This window comes from Giardia intestinalis, chromosome 5, assembly GCF_000002435.2.
Source record: "Giardia intestinalis strain WB C6 chromosome 5, whole genome shotgun sequence".
In the NCBI taxonomy this organism is placed as follows: Eukaryota; Fornicata; order Diplomonadida; family Hexamitidae; genus Giardia; species Giardia duodenalis.
The window spans coordinates 1,593,339-1,606,456 of NC_051860.1; the positions used below are offsets into that span (position 1 = coordinate 1,593,339).

The 13,118-nt window shown below is 48.8% G+C and overlaps 10 protein-coding genes across 10 annotated transcripts; 4 read left to right on the plus strand and 6 right to left on the minus strand.

The window, feature by feature from the left end:
* Positions 1-24: 24 nt before the first annotated feature.
* On the minus strand, positions 25-2,484 carry GL50803_0011107 (Ankyrin repeat protein 1; the record flags this gene model as incomplete). Its single annotated transcript, XM_001709293.1, has 1 exon — positions 25-2,484. The coding sequence occupies one exon, from the start codon at positions 2,482-2,484 to the stop codon at positions 25-27; it is 2,460 nt and encodes an 819-aa protein (XP_001709345.1).
* Positions 2,485-2,564: 80 nt separating this feature from the next.
* On the minus strand, positions 2,565-4,868 carry GL50803_0017119 (putative zinc-RING and/or ribbon domain-containing protein; the record flags this gene model as incomplete). The annotated part of the gene is made up of 1 exon (XM_001709292.1): positions 2,565-4,868. The coding sequence occupies one exon, from the start codon at positions 4,866-4,868 to the stop codon at positions 2,565-2,567; it is 2,304 nt and encodes a 767-aa protein (XP_001709344.1).
* Positions 4,869-4,934: 66 nt separating this feature from the next.
* Positions 4,935-5,393, minus strand: GL50803_0011110 (uncharacterized protein; the record flags this gene model as incomplete). Its single annotated transcript, XM_001709291.1, has 1 exon — positions 4,935-5,393. The coding sequence occupies one exon, from the start codon at positions 5,391-5,393 to the stop codon at positions 4,935-4,937; it is 459 nt and encodes a 152-aa protein (XP_001709343.1).
* Positions 5,394-5,612: 219 nt separating this feature from the next.
* GL50803_0015342 (uncharacterized protein) lies at positions 5,613-7,025 on the minus strand (the record flags this gene model as incomplete). The annotated part of the gene is made up of 1 exon (XM_001709290.1): positions 5,613-7,025. One exon carries the CDS (start codon positions 7,023-7,025, stop codon positions 5,613-5,615), a length of 1,413 nt encoding a protein of 470 aa, XP_001709342.1.
* A 78-nt stretch (positions 7,026-7,103) lies between these two features.
* Positions 7,104-7,520, minus strand: GL50803_0011113 (uncharacterized protein; the record flags this gene model as incomplete). The annotated part of the gene is made up of 1 exon (XM_038045644.1): positions 7,104-7,520. One exon carries the CDS (start codon positions 7,518-7,520, stop codon positions 7,104-7,106), a length of 417 nt encoding a protein of 138 aa, XP_037902208.1.
* Positions 7,520-8,080, minus strand: GL50803_0011114 (uncharacterized protein; the record flags this gene model as incomplete). Its single annotated transcript, XM_001709288.1, has 1 exon — positions 7,520-8,080. The coding sequence occupies one exon, from the start codon at positions 8,078-8,080 to the stop codon at positions 7,520-7,522; it is 561 nt and encodes a 186-aa protein (XP_001709340.1).
* Positions 8,081-8,092: 12 nt separating this feature from the next.
* GL50803_0015343 (uncharacterized protein) lies at positions 8,093-9,376 on the plus strand (the record flags this gene model as incomplete). The annotated part of the gene is made up of 1 exon (XM_001709286.1): positions 8,093-9,376. The coding sequence occupies one exon, from the start codon at positions 8,093-8,095 to the stop codon at positions 9,374-9,376; it is 1,284 nt and encodes a 427-aa protein (XP_001709338.1).
* A 32-nt stretch (positions 9,377-9,408) lies between these two features.
* On the plus strand, positions 9,409-10,614 carry GL50803_0011116 (uncharacterized protein; the record flags this gene model as incomplete). Its single annotated transcript, XM_038045645.1, has 1 exon — positions 9,409-10,614. The coding sequence occupies one exon, from the start codon at positions 9,409-9,411 to the stop codon at positions 10,612-10,614; it is 1,206 nt and encodes a 401-aa protein (XP_037902209.1).
* Positions 10,615-10,713: 99 nt separating this feature from the next.
* Positions 10,714-12,051, plus strand: GL50803_0011118 (Enolase; the record flags this gene model as incomplete). Its single annotated transcript, XM_001709284.1, has 1 exon — positions 10,714-12,051. One exon carries the CDS (start codon positions 10,714-10,716, stop codon positions 12,049-12,051), a length of 1,338 nt encoding a protein of 445 aa, XP_001709336.1.
* Positions 12,052-12,153: 102 nt separating this feature from the next.
* Positions 12,154-13,116, plus strand: GL50803_0011120 (Kelch motif-containing protein; the record flags this gene model as incomplete). The annotated part of the gene is made up of 1 exon (XM_001709283.1): positions 12,154-13,116. The coding sequence occupies one exon, from the start codon at positions 12,154-12,156 to the stop codon at positions 13,114-13,116; it is 963 nt and encodes a 320-aa protein (XP_001709335.1).
* Between the last annotated feature and the right edge of the window lie 2 nt (positions 13,117-13,118).

Consider the following 13,118-nt stretch of genomic DNA (forward strand, 5'->3'; position numbering starts at 1 on the left):
GAGAATTTATTACAACGTAAGCACTTAGTCTGTGATGTCTGGCCCATGACTCCTGGCCAATGGTGTTGATGTGCTTCTAGATTTGCTTAGCACAGTTCCATAAAACTCATAGGGGTTCGATTTCTTCACCATATCTGCGTTGTACTTGTTCAAAGGCGAGGAGTTGCGTATCCAGCAGTTGGAAATATCTGCAACGATGCTCTTTAGTGGCGAGCGTCCATCGGCAATAACGGGGGGTTGGTAGGATGACTTTAGCAAATAGCTAGTACTCTTATTTAGCTCAGCATTCCGCTTCCCGAAGAATGCCCTTGAGTCTTCTGAAAGCGCTGTATTGGCGTACTTGGCCTTCGATTCTGTAGGCTGCGAGGGTGCCAGCTCTACGTGAGTTGAGCTGTGAACTGATAGTGGCAGTTGCTTGCCAGAAATCACCGGCCTTTCTGCGCTCAATTTGATCATTTGGCTGATGATCGCCTCTGTGTTGGATCGCCTACTCCCATAGGTTAGTACATGCCTGGTTCCCCCGGGAGCACTAGTGGTACTGTTGTCACTGCCGTGGCTGACAAAGCTGATAGAGCTCAACGTTGTGGATGAAACATCACTTGGTGCACGGTGTTCAGCATCATCAGGTCTCTGTGGCAACTCGGCCAGTTTGTCCGAGGTGAAGGATGATATGCTAGATGCCTCACGAATAGCATTCTTGATGAAACTAGCAGTGTACTTGCTAGGGGAGTCTACGCCGTCCAAGTCTTTAGCGGAAAGAGATCTCCCGAGCGCTTCCGCGTCATCTAGCATGTCCATATCCTCGTCGCCAGCTTTAGAGACAAGGGCACATGGTTCTACATTTACGACTACTATAGGTTCCGCAGTGGAAGCCATTGTGGTACCCTGGCACTCTTTGGGAAGGCTAGGAAATGAAGCCGCGTCTGGATCGGGTCTATCAAAGCCTTTGCCTCCCTTAGACAGAATAGTCTTAGAGTCTAGGTGCGCGGTCAAGTGGAGCTCTTGTATGGCATTTTCCAAGTACACTTTCTCTAGAATTGCTGTCTTTGCTATATGCTTCTCTTTGAGCAGCTCAACGAGGAAAACAGTCAAGTTAGAGAATAAGGTTTCTGTGAGCGACTGCGCACAGTGTATATTCTCAATGGTTGAGACATTGCTAACCATGCGAATGAGCTCATCCGCAGTTTTTAGTGTGCTTTCCTTAACCTTGGCAGCAATATCCAGGTTCTCACTACCTCCATTCTCCAAGGTTAGTACTGTATTTCGTAACTCTGTAATTAAATTTTCTACATAATCACCAACCATAGCTTTCTCTGCTTCTGCTGTGCCAGCCTCCTTATCAAGCCTTGTCCGTGCGCTTTCAGCAACCATGTCATTAAACTTATCTAATGCTTCGTCCCTTTCTGCTGTAATCTTCTGCAATTTTGCTGCCTGTTCATCAATCTCAGCCGTTGTAAGACGTAGCTTTTCCTTTACGGTCTCTAGATCTTCAGCGCACCTATCCAGTGTTATTTTCTTCCGTAAACATTCTGCACATTGAAGGCTAGTGCGCTTGAGTCCTTCATCCGCTCTATTCACAGTCGGCTCTGCGGCTGCACTGTCAGTCTGAATAGAGGCCTCACACAAGTCTAGAGCAGCTAATACTGAAAGGTCTATTGCCTCTGCTTTGCTCCTCTCTCTTTCCTCTGCATCGTGAGTCAATCTCTGAATTTCGGTCATGAAGGCACTCAGCGTCGACACACCAGACTCGACATCCTCTGCCAGTCTTTTGTTTCTTTGCTTTTCACTGGAGAGTGACGTCTTCAGACCTTTAATACGCTTAGAATAGAATGAAGTGAGCGCCTTTCCAAGGGCTGGTGTTCCTGCTGCCTTCTCAAGTAGTTCGCATACTAGTTCATCTACATTAGTGCTATCATCTGACATAGCACCTTTGACTTGGGCTATAAGTGCTTTCATGGTTGATGAACTGAATTTGGCAAGTGTTGTGTCCTCGCCGTGAGGTGAAGCAGATATGGAAGACAGTGACGAAGGGTCATAGGTTGCTAATAACTCTATGACTTCCTTTGAAGTGTATTCAGAGGCTAATATCCGCGCCGCCTCCAAGTCATCCTGCAATAGCATTCTGTGCTGTAAGAAGAACTTAAGTGGCTCAACATTTCCATGTATTATCGCCGTCTCGATGGGAGACATGCCATCCTCGTCTCTCTTCAGCCACGTTCTAATGAGGAATAACTCCAAAAAGTTCGTATTCTTTGCTTCCACTGCATAATGCAGGGCAGTCCTTCCTCTAGGGTCGCAGATATGCAGACTGTGTGGCAACAGAAGAGAAGCAAGCTTTGAGGAAGGCTGTTGAGCGACCAGCATTAGGGCCGTCTGCCCTGTAGAGTTCTTCTCGTCAGCATGCTTGCCAACCAACTCCTCTATCTGTTTAGAGTCTTCTAGAGTGAGTGCCTGCGACCAATCGCTCTGAAATCCAGAAAACATTCAATTTTTGCACAACCCAAGAGTTGCGCTGATGAAACGGTTTTACTAGAAGTCTCTAATTTGGAACCACACTAGGCACGTCAGAAGATGGCCTGACAGGTCGCGCAAGCCGCAGAGTGGGCCTGTATCTCGTCGCAAAGCTTCTCGACAAGTGCTATCTGCTTATTGGACAATATAGATACAATATCGGACATTGACCAGTAGAAGTTCTGTGTGCCATCGGATTGCACATGCTGCTTGTAGTAGTATGCTTGATCTTCAACTGCTGAGAATATGTGCGCTAGGCTCACACAGCTGTCTCTACTTCTGAAGCGTTGAGACAGCTTTGTGCGCTTCTGGAGACAGCTACTGAAAGCCGCGTCAAGATCCATTCGGATAGAAAGCAGATACGCCGTGTCCAAGTTGGGCTGCTTCCAATACTTTTCTAGTGTCTTGTATGAAGCTGCCCCTACTGTGTACTCTCCGGTATCTCTTTTAGAGCTCAATACTTTAGAGGGTATTATGTGCTTATTAATAATAAGAGAGCACTGCTTGCAATAAATCTTTCCTGTGTAATGACAAAAGAGGAGGCTGGCTTGTTCTTCTTGGGATGTAGTAGCCAGTGAGCAATCGCAGCCAGCGCACTTATCAGCTTGGAGGCCGCTAATTATCCTTGAGAGATTCGATGGTCTAGAATAGTCAGTAAGTAAGTATGTGTAGGTGTTGATGTTAATGTTGGGAGCGTTCTCGACACGCAGAAGTGGGGTCACGGAGCTGCTGGTTCCTGCTGCTATCTTATCGAATGTGTAATGCTCAACGTTGAATGAGAATGTCTTGTTTGAAAACGCTGGCGCAGATGGAACGACCCCTAGATCTTTGTCCTGCCTCCCCTTATGCTTGCCTTTTTCCGCCTTTTTGAAGCCATCGCCTTCAGTGACTAAGGCAGCCAAGCGCACCCAGTAATTGACAACACCATCTGTGATAAGCGCCTTTCCGGTAAAGCTAACCATTTCGCAATCACCCTTTTCAGACAACACGGCCCTCTCTACAGGTACATCTGAGAGGACATCCATCACAAGGCCTTCGGCCTCAATTGTCTTTGTATCGATCACGGTTTCGATCACAGCGACCCTCTTTGCTATCTTCTTTATCTCGTCCTTTATCGTGGGGCACGTATCGCCGAGCAGACTCCTATTGGCATCTGTCAACAGATTAGTCCTCGCAAAAATGGTCTTCACCTCTTCTGCTTCTGGTTTTCGATCATTGACAGAAACTGGTAGGCTTGAGGCTAAGGAGTTGTCCCCTATTGGGACGAAATCTGAAGCTGGGGATGTAGAGGACGGTTTGGACTCTATGGTTCGTGCCTCCGGCTGCATAGTCTGAGACACAGTTGGCACTGGTGCTGTTCTAAGAGATGGAGGCTGCGCTACTCTGGTGGCAGCGGCGTCCTTATTCTGCACAGAAGCGATGTTGACAGGGACCCCTGCAATTACCTGAATAGAGGAAGATTTGGTCAAGGATTTCAGAAGAGCCGCATCATCAGCCATGGTATCCAATGAAAGAGCTTGTGCCGGTAGGTATCCTGAAGGCTTCGGCGCCGGGGCAGGAGCAGGAAGCAGCTCTGGCTTCACGGAGTCTGCTGCTGGTTGTGGCTCAGATTTCTGATCCTTCGGATTCTCATCTGGTTGTGATCTCAAAACAGAAGGGTCTACTGAGACAGCAAGTGCTGAAGATTGTGCAATGCTTGGGGTGGGCGGAGCCTGCTGAGAAGGTTCTGCGGTGTGGATTGTAGAAGAAGACATACTAGAGGGTGCAGTACTCTGCCGAGATGAATCAAGACCGATTTGCTCCTTGTACAATCGCTTGCCATTTATAGCAGCCAGCTGATACTCTGCTAGTGTCCCGGGGACAACATCTGCAGGGGGGAACATAGCAAGTTGAAACCTCACTCCGGAATCGTGCATACGCATTAAATATTTAATCACCTTGCCTCTCCGCTTCGCATGGCCCACGACACTCGATTCTGAATACATCTCTGGCATTGTACTTTCACAGAATCCAGTAAATAGACCTATGAATTGATCCTCTGTCAATAGTAGTCGAGTCAGTGCAAGAATCTTGGCCTGTTCGTTGGCCTGCTGCAGCTCGGGACTGGAAGTAAGTATCGGGAGGATTCTGAATGGATCCTGGAATTTTTGCTCAATGTACTCACGTATTGATGCCCAAACATACTCTTCCTTGGAGCCCTTGATGAGTATGCACGCAAGCACCTCTGCTAGCCTCTGAGTAACAGGGTCTTTATCGGTCCAGGTGCTGGCATGCCCTTCTTCACCATAGCGGACATATTCGATGAGAAAATCTAGGGCATCAACGAGGTCTGCCTCCGAGAGATCATGTACGGACATGTCAATTTTTTTTGCAACAGTGTAATGAACTCAGTGTAATGGACTCAGTGTAATGGACCTGTCCGGCTACTCATCGGGCGGGTCGACCAGGTTGATCTCCCCGTTCAGGAATATCACAAAGATCATGATGCAACACAACATAAGAGTAACCGACATGACTAAGTGCGACACTGTGTTTATAAGCGACCAAGTGAATGTTTCAAACTTCTCCTCCAGTGGACATCGTAACCGTCGATACACACGCTGAAACCGGCGGTTGAGGATTACATATACGGTGCCACTGACGACGATGGCGACTATTGCTAGGATTGAAAGAGCAAAGCTTAGGTATGCAAAGCCCCCCAGACTAGGGGTATAAGGGCTTCGAAACAGGACTAGGAAGAATACAGAGACAATGCGCAAAATATTGTAATAGGTACTAAAAGACTTTTGGTTTAGATGGCTGGATAGAGCAATTTTCTCCTCGCAATCTTCTAACACCAATTTGTCAAGCTCTTCGTGCGAAAGTTCGAGTGGAAAGTACATTGATATTTTTCATCGGGAACCCAAGGAACCTAGGATTGAGTTAGAATTATTTACATTTGCAGTTAGTTAGTATAGTTAATACTAAGGGTTGGTAGTTAGTAGACATGAAAAGAAAAAAGACCTAAGACATCTGGATGAGAGGCACTGCTTGAAGAGTTAGCCCTTAAAACTTTGCTTTGACGATATCGGGGTTTGCTGTCCACAGCTGGACTGATGTCTTTATTTTATGAAGTTGCTAGGCTTAGGTAGATTTAAGTGTGAAGCGAGCGGAACATACATTGGAATGCTGTGAGCATAATCGCTACCGTCGAGGTGCTTGCTGCCATTATCCTCCTCGTCCTCGTCCTCGTCTTCCTCGTCCCCTTCGGGATCAGGGTTTAGATCGTGTTCATCCCCATCTTCGTCAGCGTCTAAATACATCCCAAGGCCATCTATCCGATAATCATCAGCGTGGTAACCGCGGGGAGTGGGATATCTCTGAGACAAGTACATAGAGTACAGCATGGCTATGTCGAGGATGCTGTTCTCAACGGCGACATTCTTGAACCCGCGTGTTTCATAGACATCTGGGATTGGAAAGTAAGCAGGCGGGAAAACGTAGGATGCATGCGTCCTTGCCTGTATTTCATTGGCCCACTTTTCCAAGCTTCTAATGGAAAACAACTTGCTGAAGGGAGACTCCTGCTTTATTTTCTCTAGTATTTGATACTGGTCTTGAGGAGGGTACTCAATCCCACTGTCTCTCCCTCTGCGACCGTCGATGTGCATGAGGAATGCGTTGTGAGTATAGTCACCATCATCACAGAGTAAGTGAGCAGGAACCAGAACCGAATTTGAAACATTTCCGTCCATTGTACTAGCTATTAAGGAATCTACGTAAGAAAATAGTTCATGGGGCTCGCAGACTGCATAGGAATTGCCTTTAAAGGTGGATTGATGAGGGTTGTTGTAGGATCCGGATATTCCCAGTGACGACCCAGTGCTTTGAACCGGGAACTCGTCACCACCGAAGACTCCACTGTGGCCGTGGTGTGCCTGTAGGGATGCTGTGCTAGAAATGGATGAAAGCTCCGGAGACTTAAGCGTGTCTATATAGTCAGATGTATGGATGATTCCCTCCTTGTTCGACACCTTGATCAATGAATAGTTAGATGTGTCGTGCAGCACCTTCATGTGGCGCTCGTACTTCCTTTTGGAGCCCAAAAGTCGTTGGAGGTGCTTGTATTCTTCTTGTGGAATCTTAGCCTGTAGCTGTGCTGACTGGGCCTTCGTGTACCGAACGACGAAGAGGGACCAGTCTGTTCCTGAGTTCTGTGCTATTTGGTAGGCAGAACGTACCTCCTCGCTGGACGATAGAAACGGTGTTGTCGAGGTATTTAAATCTTCATGGGAATACTTTATGCGGACGCGAAAAAACTGTGATTTGAGAAAGCCTGCCTTGGTTTTATCCTGCAAGGCGATCTTTAAGCTATCCAGTGTTTGGAAATCTTCGGGACTCAGATCAATGTCATAATATGTAGCGTATCTATAGCTTGGCCTGTCAATCGAGGCATCTTGGCGGAGTGAGCACAGCTCTATCCGGGTCCGGCGGGTGTACCCGTGCTCTGCGCCACCAAGCGAGTAGTTGTCCATCCGCAGCAGCCTTGCTTTTAATCCACGATTGGACACAAAGACACGAAATTTGAAAAAAGGCCCATGTGCAGGCCTAGTTTACTTAGGATTGACAGCCGGACCCTCAAGGTCGTACTGGTGCGGTAGCACGGCTGCGAGTTCCTTGTTCGCACTGATGTCTGCCAAGAGCTGTCGAGTTTCACTCTGAAAAAAGCTATACAGTCTTAGATGCGCAGCAATCTTCAGCAAAGCCTGCTCGCGCGTATAAGCCTTTTGTTGCAAACACGATAGAGCTGTCTTCGGATCTATTGCATACCGCGTGCATATAGCAGTAGTCAGCTGCATGTCATAGTTGATTTGCTCTATCTCCTGCAGCAGTCTCTCTAGGCATCCTTTCAAAAAAGATACTGTTCCAACGATTCCATCCATCGCTTGTTGTATGTCGCCATAAGGAGCTTTGCTCAGCCGAGTAGAGCCTATAGAGGTGGTCTTCTGGCCTGCATTTTCCCCATTCATTATTTTTTGATCCTATTCTGCCGTGGGTCGTTATTATTGTGACTGTTATAATATCCTCTGTCACCTCGCTCGCCTCGCCTGAAATCTTTATTATCTCCTCGCCGAAAGTCTCGGCCGTCTCCCCGCCTATTATCTCCCTGCTTATAGGATCTGTAGCCTCGTTCCCGATGCGGATCATAAATGTTCCCTACCGTTTCGTTGAGCGCAAGAAAGCAACCCTCGACATCTGGCGGACGCATCCGCTGCCGGCTTGCCCACTGATTAAATGCTGTTCGGAAGTTATGAAGAGAACAAGCAGCACACAAGTGCATGGTGCTATAGGCAGACCACGTATTCTCGTCAAAGCCGTAGTTGAACGAAGGCGGGCCTGCGTTGCTCTCCGCAAGGGACTTGAGGAGAATAATATCGTTGGACACTACGGGGTTGCTTGCGGGAACAACGCACCGCAGTGGGTGATTTAGTATTGCATTGTTGAAGTTAGTCACGTCTGCATCCGCATCTTCGCTGCTCTCTCCAGCATCGTGGATGAACAGCCCGGCGACCCCTCTATCATCGGACATTTATTTTTTGTCATGTCACTACCAAACATTGTGACCACTATGTTCCAGCCCACTGGGAGCGTCAACATCACAGCAGCAGCCATATTACCTGGTGAGCAGCCTGCAGACGACGGAATTGTCTTTGCTCATAAGTCGAATTTGTACTATTACACAGCCTCTAACAATCAGCCCCAATGTTTGGCCAGTATGCCAGGACACACCTCAACAATAATAGCCATACTCACATATAGACAATCTCCATCTAACCCCCATAGCATACTCAGCGTGAGCCAATCCGGGGAACTGATTCTTTGGAGCTTGACCACGTCCTCGCGGTCGCCAGCAGCAGTGCAATATACCCCTTCTCTCGTTGATGTGGGGAGATTGACAACTAGACCAATAACTTGCATAGACGCACACGACAACAACACGATACTTTTGGGCTGTACGTCCTGCATCGTAATCTGTAGGCGTTTCAGCGTTAACACGCATTTTGAGCCAACAAATATAGAATTCTGTCATGATCAAACTGGCCAGCTCAAGCTACAGACTGATCTGGCTGATAACCGATCTATGCATGGCAATATAATAACTGCACTGCACTTGAAGCCGCTACTACTGCCTGACACTCCTAGCTCATCTCAGCTGGCCCTGTCTGCTGCGAGCGACTCGTTGGTCTATTGTTTTTACATTTCCATGGTTAACGTAGTCTACTATGTGGAGGTCGCCTTGAAAAACGGGCAGGACACTTCCTCGAGCCAGGGGAGAGACTACCGACCCCAGGAGCCTCAGCAGCAGAACGCACAGCAGGCCCCCGTTCCAATGTCTCATCGTATCATATGGCGCAACGATCACCAGCCAGTAATAGATTCTATTTACTCTACCACCATTGGCAGTACTGAGTACATTTTCTTCGGTCGTCGGAATGGCAACCTGACCATATTGAGCTTCGATAAAAATGCCCAACAATATAGCCCATTGTATGACGGCCCACTGACCCCCTCGCTTCTTACTGACTTGGGAACAAATCACATGTTGCAGAATAGGTCCAGTATACGGCTTATCCAGGCGTTTGCAAAGTTCAACACGCTCTGCATTGTCTCAATGGATTCGACCGTTCTCTTTCTCAACCTAAAGAAGCTTGGCGAGTGCAGTAAGAAGATTTCTAATCTGTCTCTGCTGACCCAATCTGTCGTTAGGCACGTTGGAAGGTACATTACTGCGTCTTTTGAGCAGCTGCATTCGGAAGCGGAGGGACCCGTTTTACGCCTCTTTGCTATGGCCCCTACCACCGATACATCTGTAGTTCTATGTTAAGGCTTCGAGGTTTTCAGCGAAATCTTCTATAAATGTCTTCCTTGGCGCGCGTTAACGGGGTCATTATTTTCGCTTCACCCAGGCGCTTATTTTGCCTTACAAGCTCCCCGCTTGCTGGTACGGCGCGAGAAACCCAGTGGACACTCAAAGAATGGCATCATGGCATCGATTTGGAAGATAGAATGATCTTAGAACTTGCTGGGGGAAGAGTGCCAGATAGAATGTCTGTCCTCGCTGTTCTTCTAGATGACAAAAGGGTCCTACTGATATGGATCCCTTCTGGCTGCCCAGACGAACCTGCGCCTGTTTCCTATTCAGTCACGTCAACTTATAGAAAGGCGTCTGCCGCTGTGATCAGCGACGGAGTTCTTGTTATATCTGATAGGTTCGGAAGCGTCTACTCGCATAGCCTTACAAGTCTAGAGCTAGATAGATCCAAACACAATGATCTGTCCACCCCCATCAACAAGGCCGTTACTTTTGCTCTGGCTGAGCCCGTCGCAGGGAGATGCACAACAATAACGTCACTGATCGCAGGACCGGACAGATCTGTTTACTTTAGCGATCGAGATGGAGTGATCGTGGGATCTAAGATAGACTCCCTTCACGATATCCGTTGCATATGGAGCACTAAGAACACGTATCTGGAGCAGATACTACCGTGGCATTCGGGTGGTGTCCTTGCACTTGGGGACCTTGGCATATTCCATTGTCGGTATTCGCAGGAGAAGCTATCTAGCGAGCCTGTTATATTGAATGACCAGCTGAGCAGTCCGACCGGTTCCACTGTTCACATGTGCATGTGCATGTCTCAGCAGGGCACCGCAGTCTTTGCTGCAGTCTTAACGGTAACCACAGCCAAATTTTCGCGAAAGCTCGACATAGTGAGCCTTACAATCAGTGAGATCACAATCAGTGACGAGAAGATATCTGTCACTGAAATATTCACTTACGACATTGGAGCTTGCCTGGACTGGGAAAGTGACACACTCACTCTTAGGCAGCTTTCACGTAGTAAGATAATGCGCGCATACGATGTGATTCCACTCCGGGGTTCTCTAGGGCCTGTGTCGGGCGATTCCATGCCACTGTTTTTGGACAACTTGGGCACTCTTTTCTGCACCGGCACTGAGCTGGTGTCGGTCTACCCCAAAACTCTGAGCAATGAAGTCTTAGCCGAATGGGCGTGCAGTGATCGAGTGGTCATGGAGCACGGGCACCGCCAAGCGAAGCTATAGACACACTCATGTTGCGCTGAATGAAGCCTGTTAGAATTAGCTTAAAAAATAGCGAGAATATTAATTTTATATCCATAAACTTTGCTAAAATTCTTGTAAATGGAGGCTCCGTCTACGATCAAGGCTATCAAGGCCCGCATGATCATCGATTCCCGTGGGACCCCCACGACGGAGGTCGAGCTCACCACCCAGCTGGGCGTGTTCCGCGCTGCGTGCCCCTCTGGAGCATCTACAGGGATGCACGAGGCTCTCGAGCTCCGAGACAAGGACCCGAGCGCCTTCCGGGGCAAGGGGGTTGAGCAGGCTCTCGAGAATATCAGGAAGATCATTGCTCCCGCGCTGATAGGCATGCCTGTCCGTGACCAGCGTGCGATAGACGAGAAGCTCCAGGAGCTGGATGGGACCGCGGGTAAGACCTTCAGTATCCTCGGGGCGAATGCTGTGCTGCCCGTCTCGATGGCTTGCTGCCTTGCCGCAGCACGCGAGGAGCACATCAGCCTTTATCAGTATCTTAACAGGCTTGCCAACAGCAACAGCAGCAACGTAACAGGCGCTAGGGATGTGAGGCTTCCGGTTCCCTGCATGAACATCATCAATGGTGGGAAGCACGCTGGCAACAAGCTTGGGCCCCAGGAGTACATGATAGCTCCCACAAAGGCGAAGAACTTCATGCAGGCCATGCAGATGGGTTGCGAGGTCTACTCAAAGCTTAAGGAGATCCTCAAGGACGAGTTTGGGCTTGCGGCGACCGCCGTCGGTGACGAGGGCGGCTTTGCTCCCAACGTTGCTGATCCAGAGGTTCCTCTCAAGTACATCACAAAGGCCATCGACGCGTGCGGGTACAACGGCCTCATGGGCATCTGCATTGATGCCGCGGCATCGGAGTTCTATTCCAAGAACGAGAACGTCTATGATTTGAACTTCAAGGATCCCGAGAACCCCAACAAGGTCAGCGGCGCTGAGCTCGCAAACATCTACCTTGGCTGGTGCAGACGCTACCCAATCGTCTCTTTTGAGGACCCGTTCGATGAGGAGGATCATACCACGTTTGCAAACTTCCTCGCTGCGCTCAGGCAGGAAGGTCTTCCGACACAGGTTGTCGGTGATGACTTGACTGTTTCGCAGGTGTCACACATCCAGAAGGCCGAAACGTACAAATCTTGTAGCGCCCTGCTCCTCAAGATCAATCAGGTCGGAACTATCACTGGTGCGATTGATGCTGCGAATCTTGCGATGTCTTATGGCTGGAGCGTCATGGTCTCACATCGCTCTGGTGAAACGGAGGACGTGTTCATTGCCCATCTGGCGACGGCTCTCGGGTGTGGCCAGATCAAGTCTGGCGCTCCGAGCCGCTCTGAGCGCTGCGCTAAGTACAATGAGCTTCTTCGCATTGAGGATAGCACCAAGATACCTTATGGTTTCGAGGCCTGGAAGTGAGGTTGTGCAAGTGAATTTTTCTGTGTCTTGACTTGCTAATGCTAGTGCCGGGAATGTGTTCGCATTCGTATGGTTCGCTGGCCTGGAGGACCCTGAAAATTAATGTCGGTCGTCATCTCAGGAAAGATCACCGGCGTCTCGGCTGACTTTTGTGAGGCGTGCTCTCACACAGCTGTCCACATGTACAATGGCTTACTCTATTGCTTTGGAGGCGGAAAGAAAGGAAGTAACTATCTATTCCGTGTAAGCGAGAAGCTCTCTGTTTCATCGAGACGACCTATGCCATGTCTTCCCAGGACGCTGAATGCAACCTGCATCACCAATAACAGATTATACTCTCTGGGAGGCTGCGAATCTATGTTGAACATTCACGATGGACTGATCAGCGGAGATGTATTGAGCATAATTAACCTCGTGGATAACTCCTATTGTGAAGTTTTCTTGATAGGCGTTAAGATACCCGGACTAGTGGGTGCAACCCTCCTGCCCCTGGACTCAGCAAACATACTGCTTTGCGGCGGTGCCGATAGCTCCGGTCAAGCGTCGACAGTTTTCTATCTAATTAGTACCACTGAGTACCGCGTATCTATATACTGCGAGTTTCCGGCTCCTGGCATTGGTTCGTCATTCACCCTTGTGAACGGGGTCATTTATGCATTCGGAGGGCAGACGACAGGAGGCCTAGGAAACACCCTATACACCTTAACTGTTTCAAAAGCCACAGAAGAAAGACAATGGACGTCGCACAGAGTTCCTTCAAAGATTCCAAGGAGATACTGCCACTCTGCATGTGGGTACGAAGGCTATCTAGCTATCTTTGGGGGCCGGACAGAGACACGTATACTTAATGATATGTGGATCTACATCCCTCAATCTGATGAATGGCGAAAAATTGTCTGTCCTCCGTCTCTAGGTGGTCGATACTCAGCTCCCATGTGTGGCTTAAAAGAAGGGATTCTTGTGGCCGGCGGTATCGGGGCGCTCGCTATTTACGGCGCTCCCTTCATTGTAGAGCCGCTGTACTCCCTAACCAAAAGTCCAGTTAAACAAGTGGCACTCATATAAAT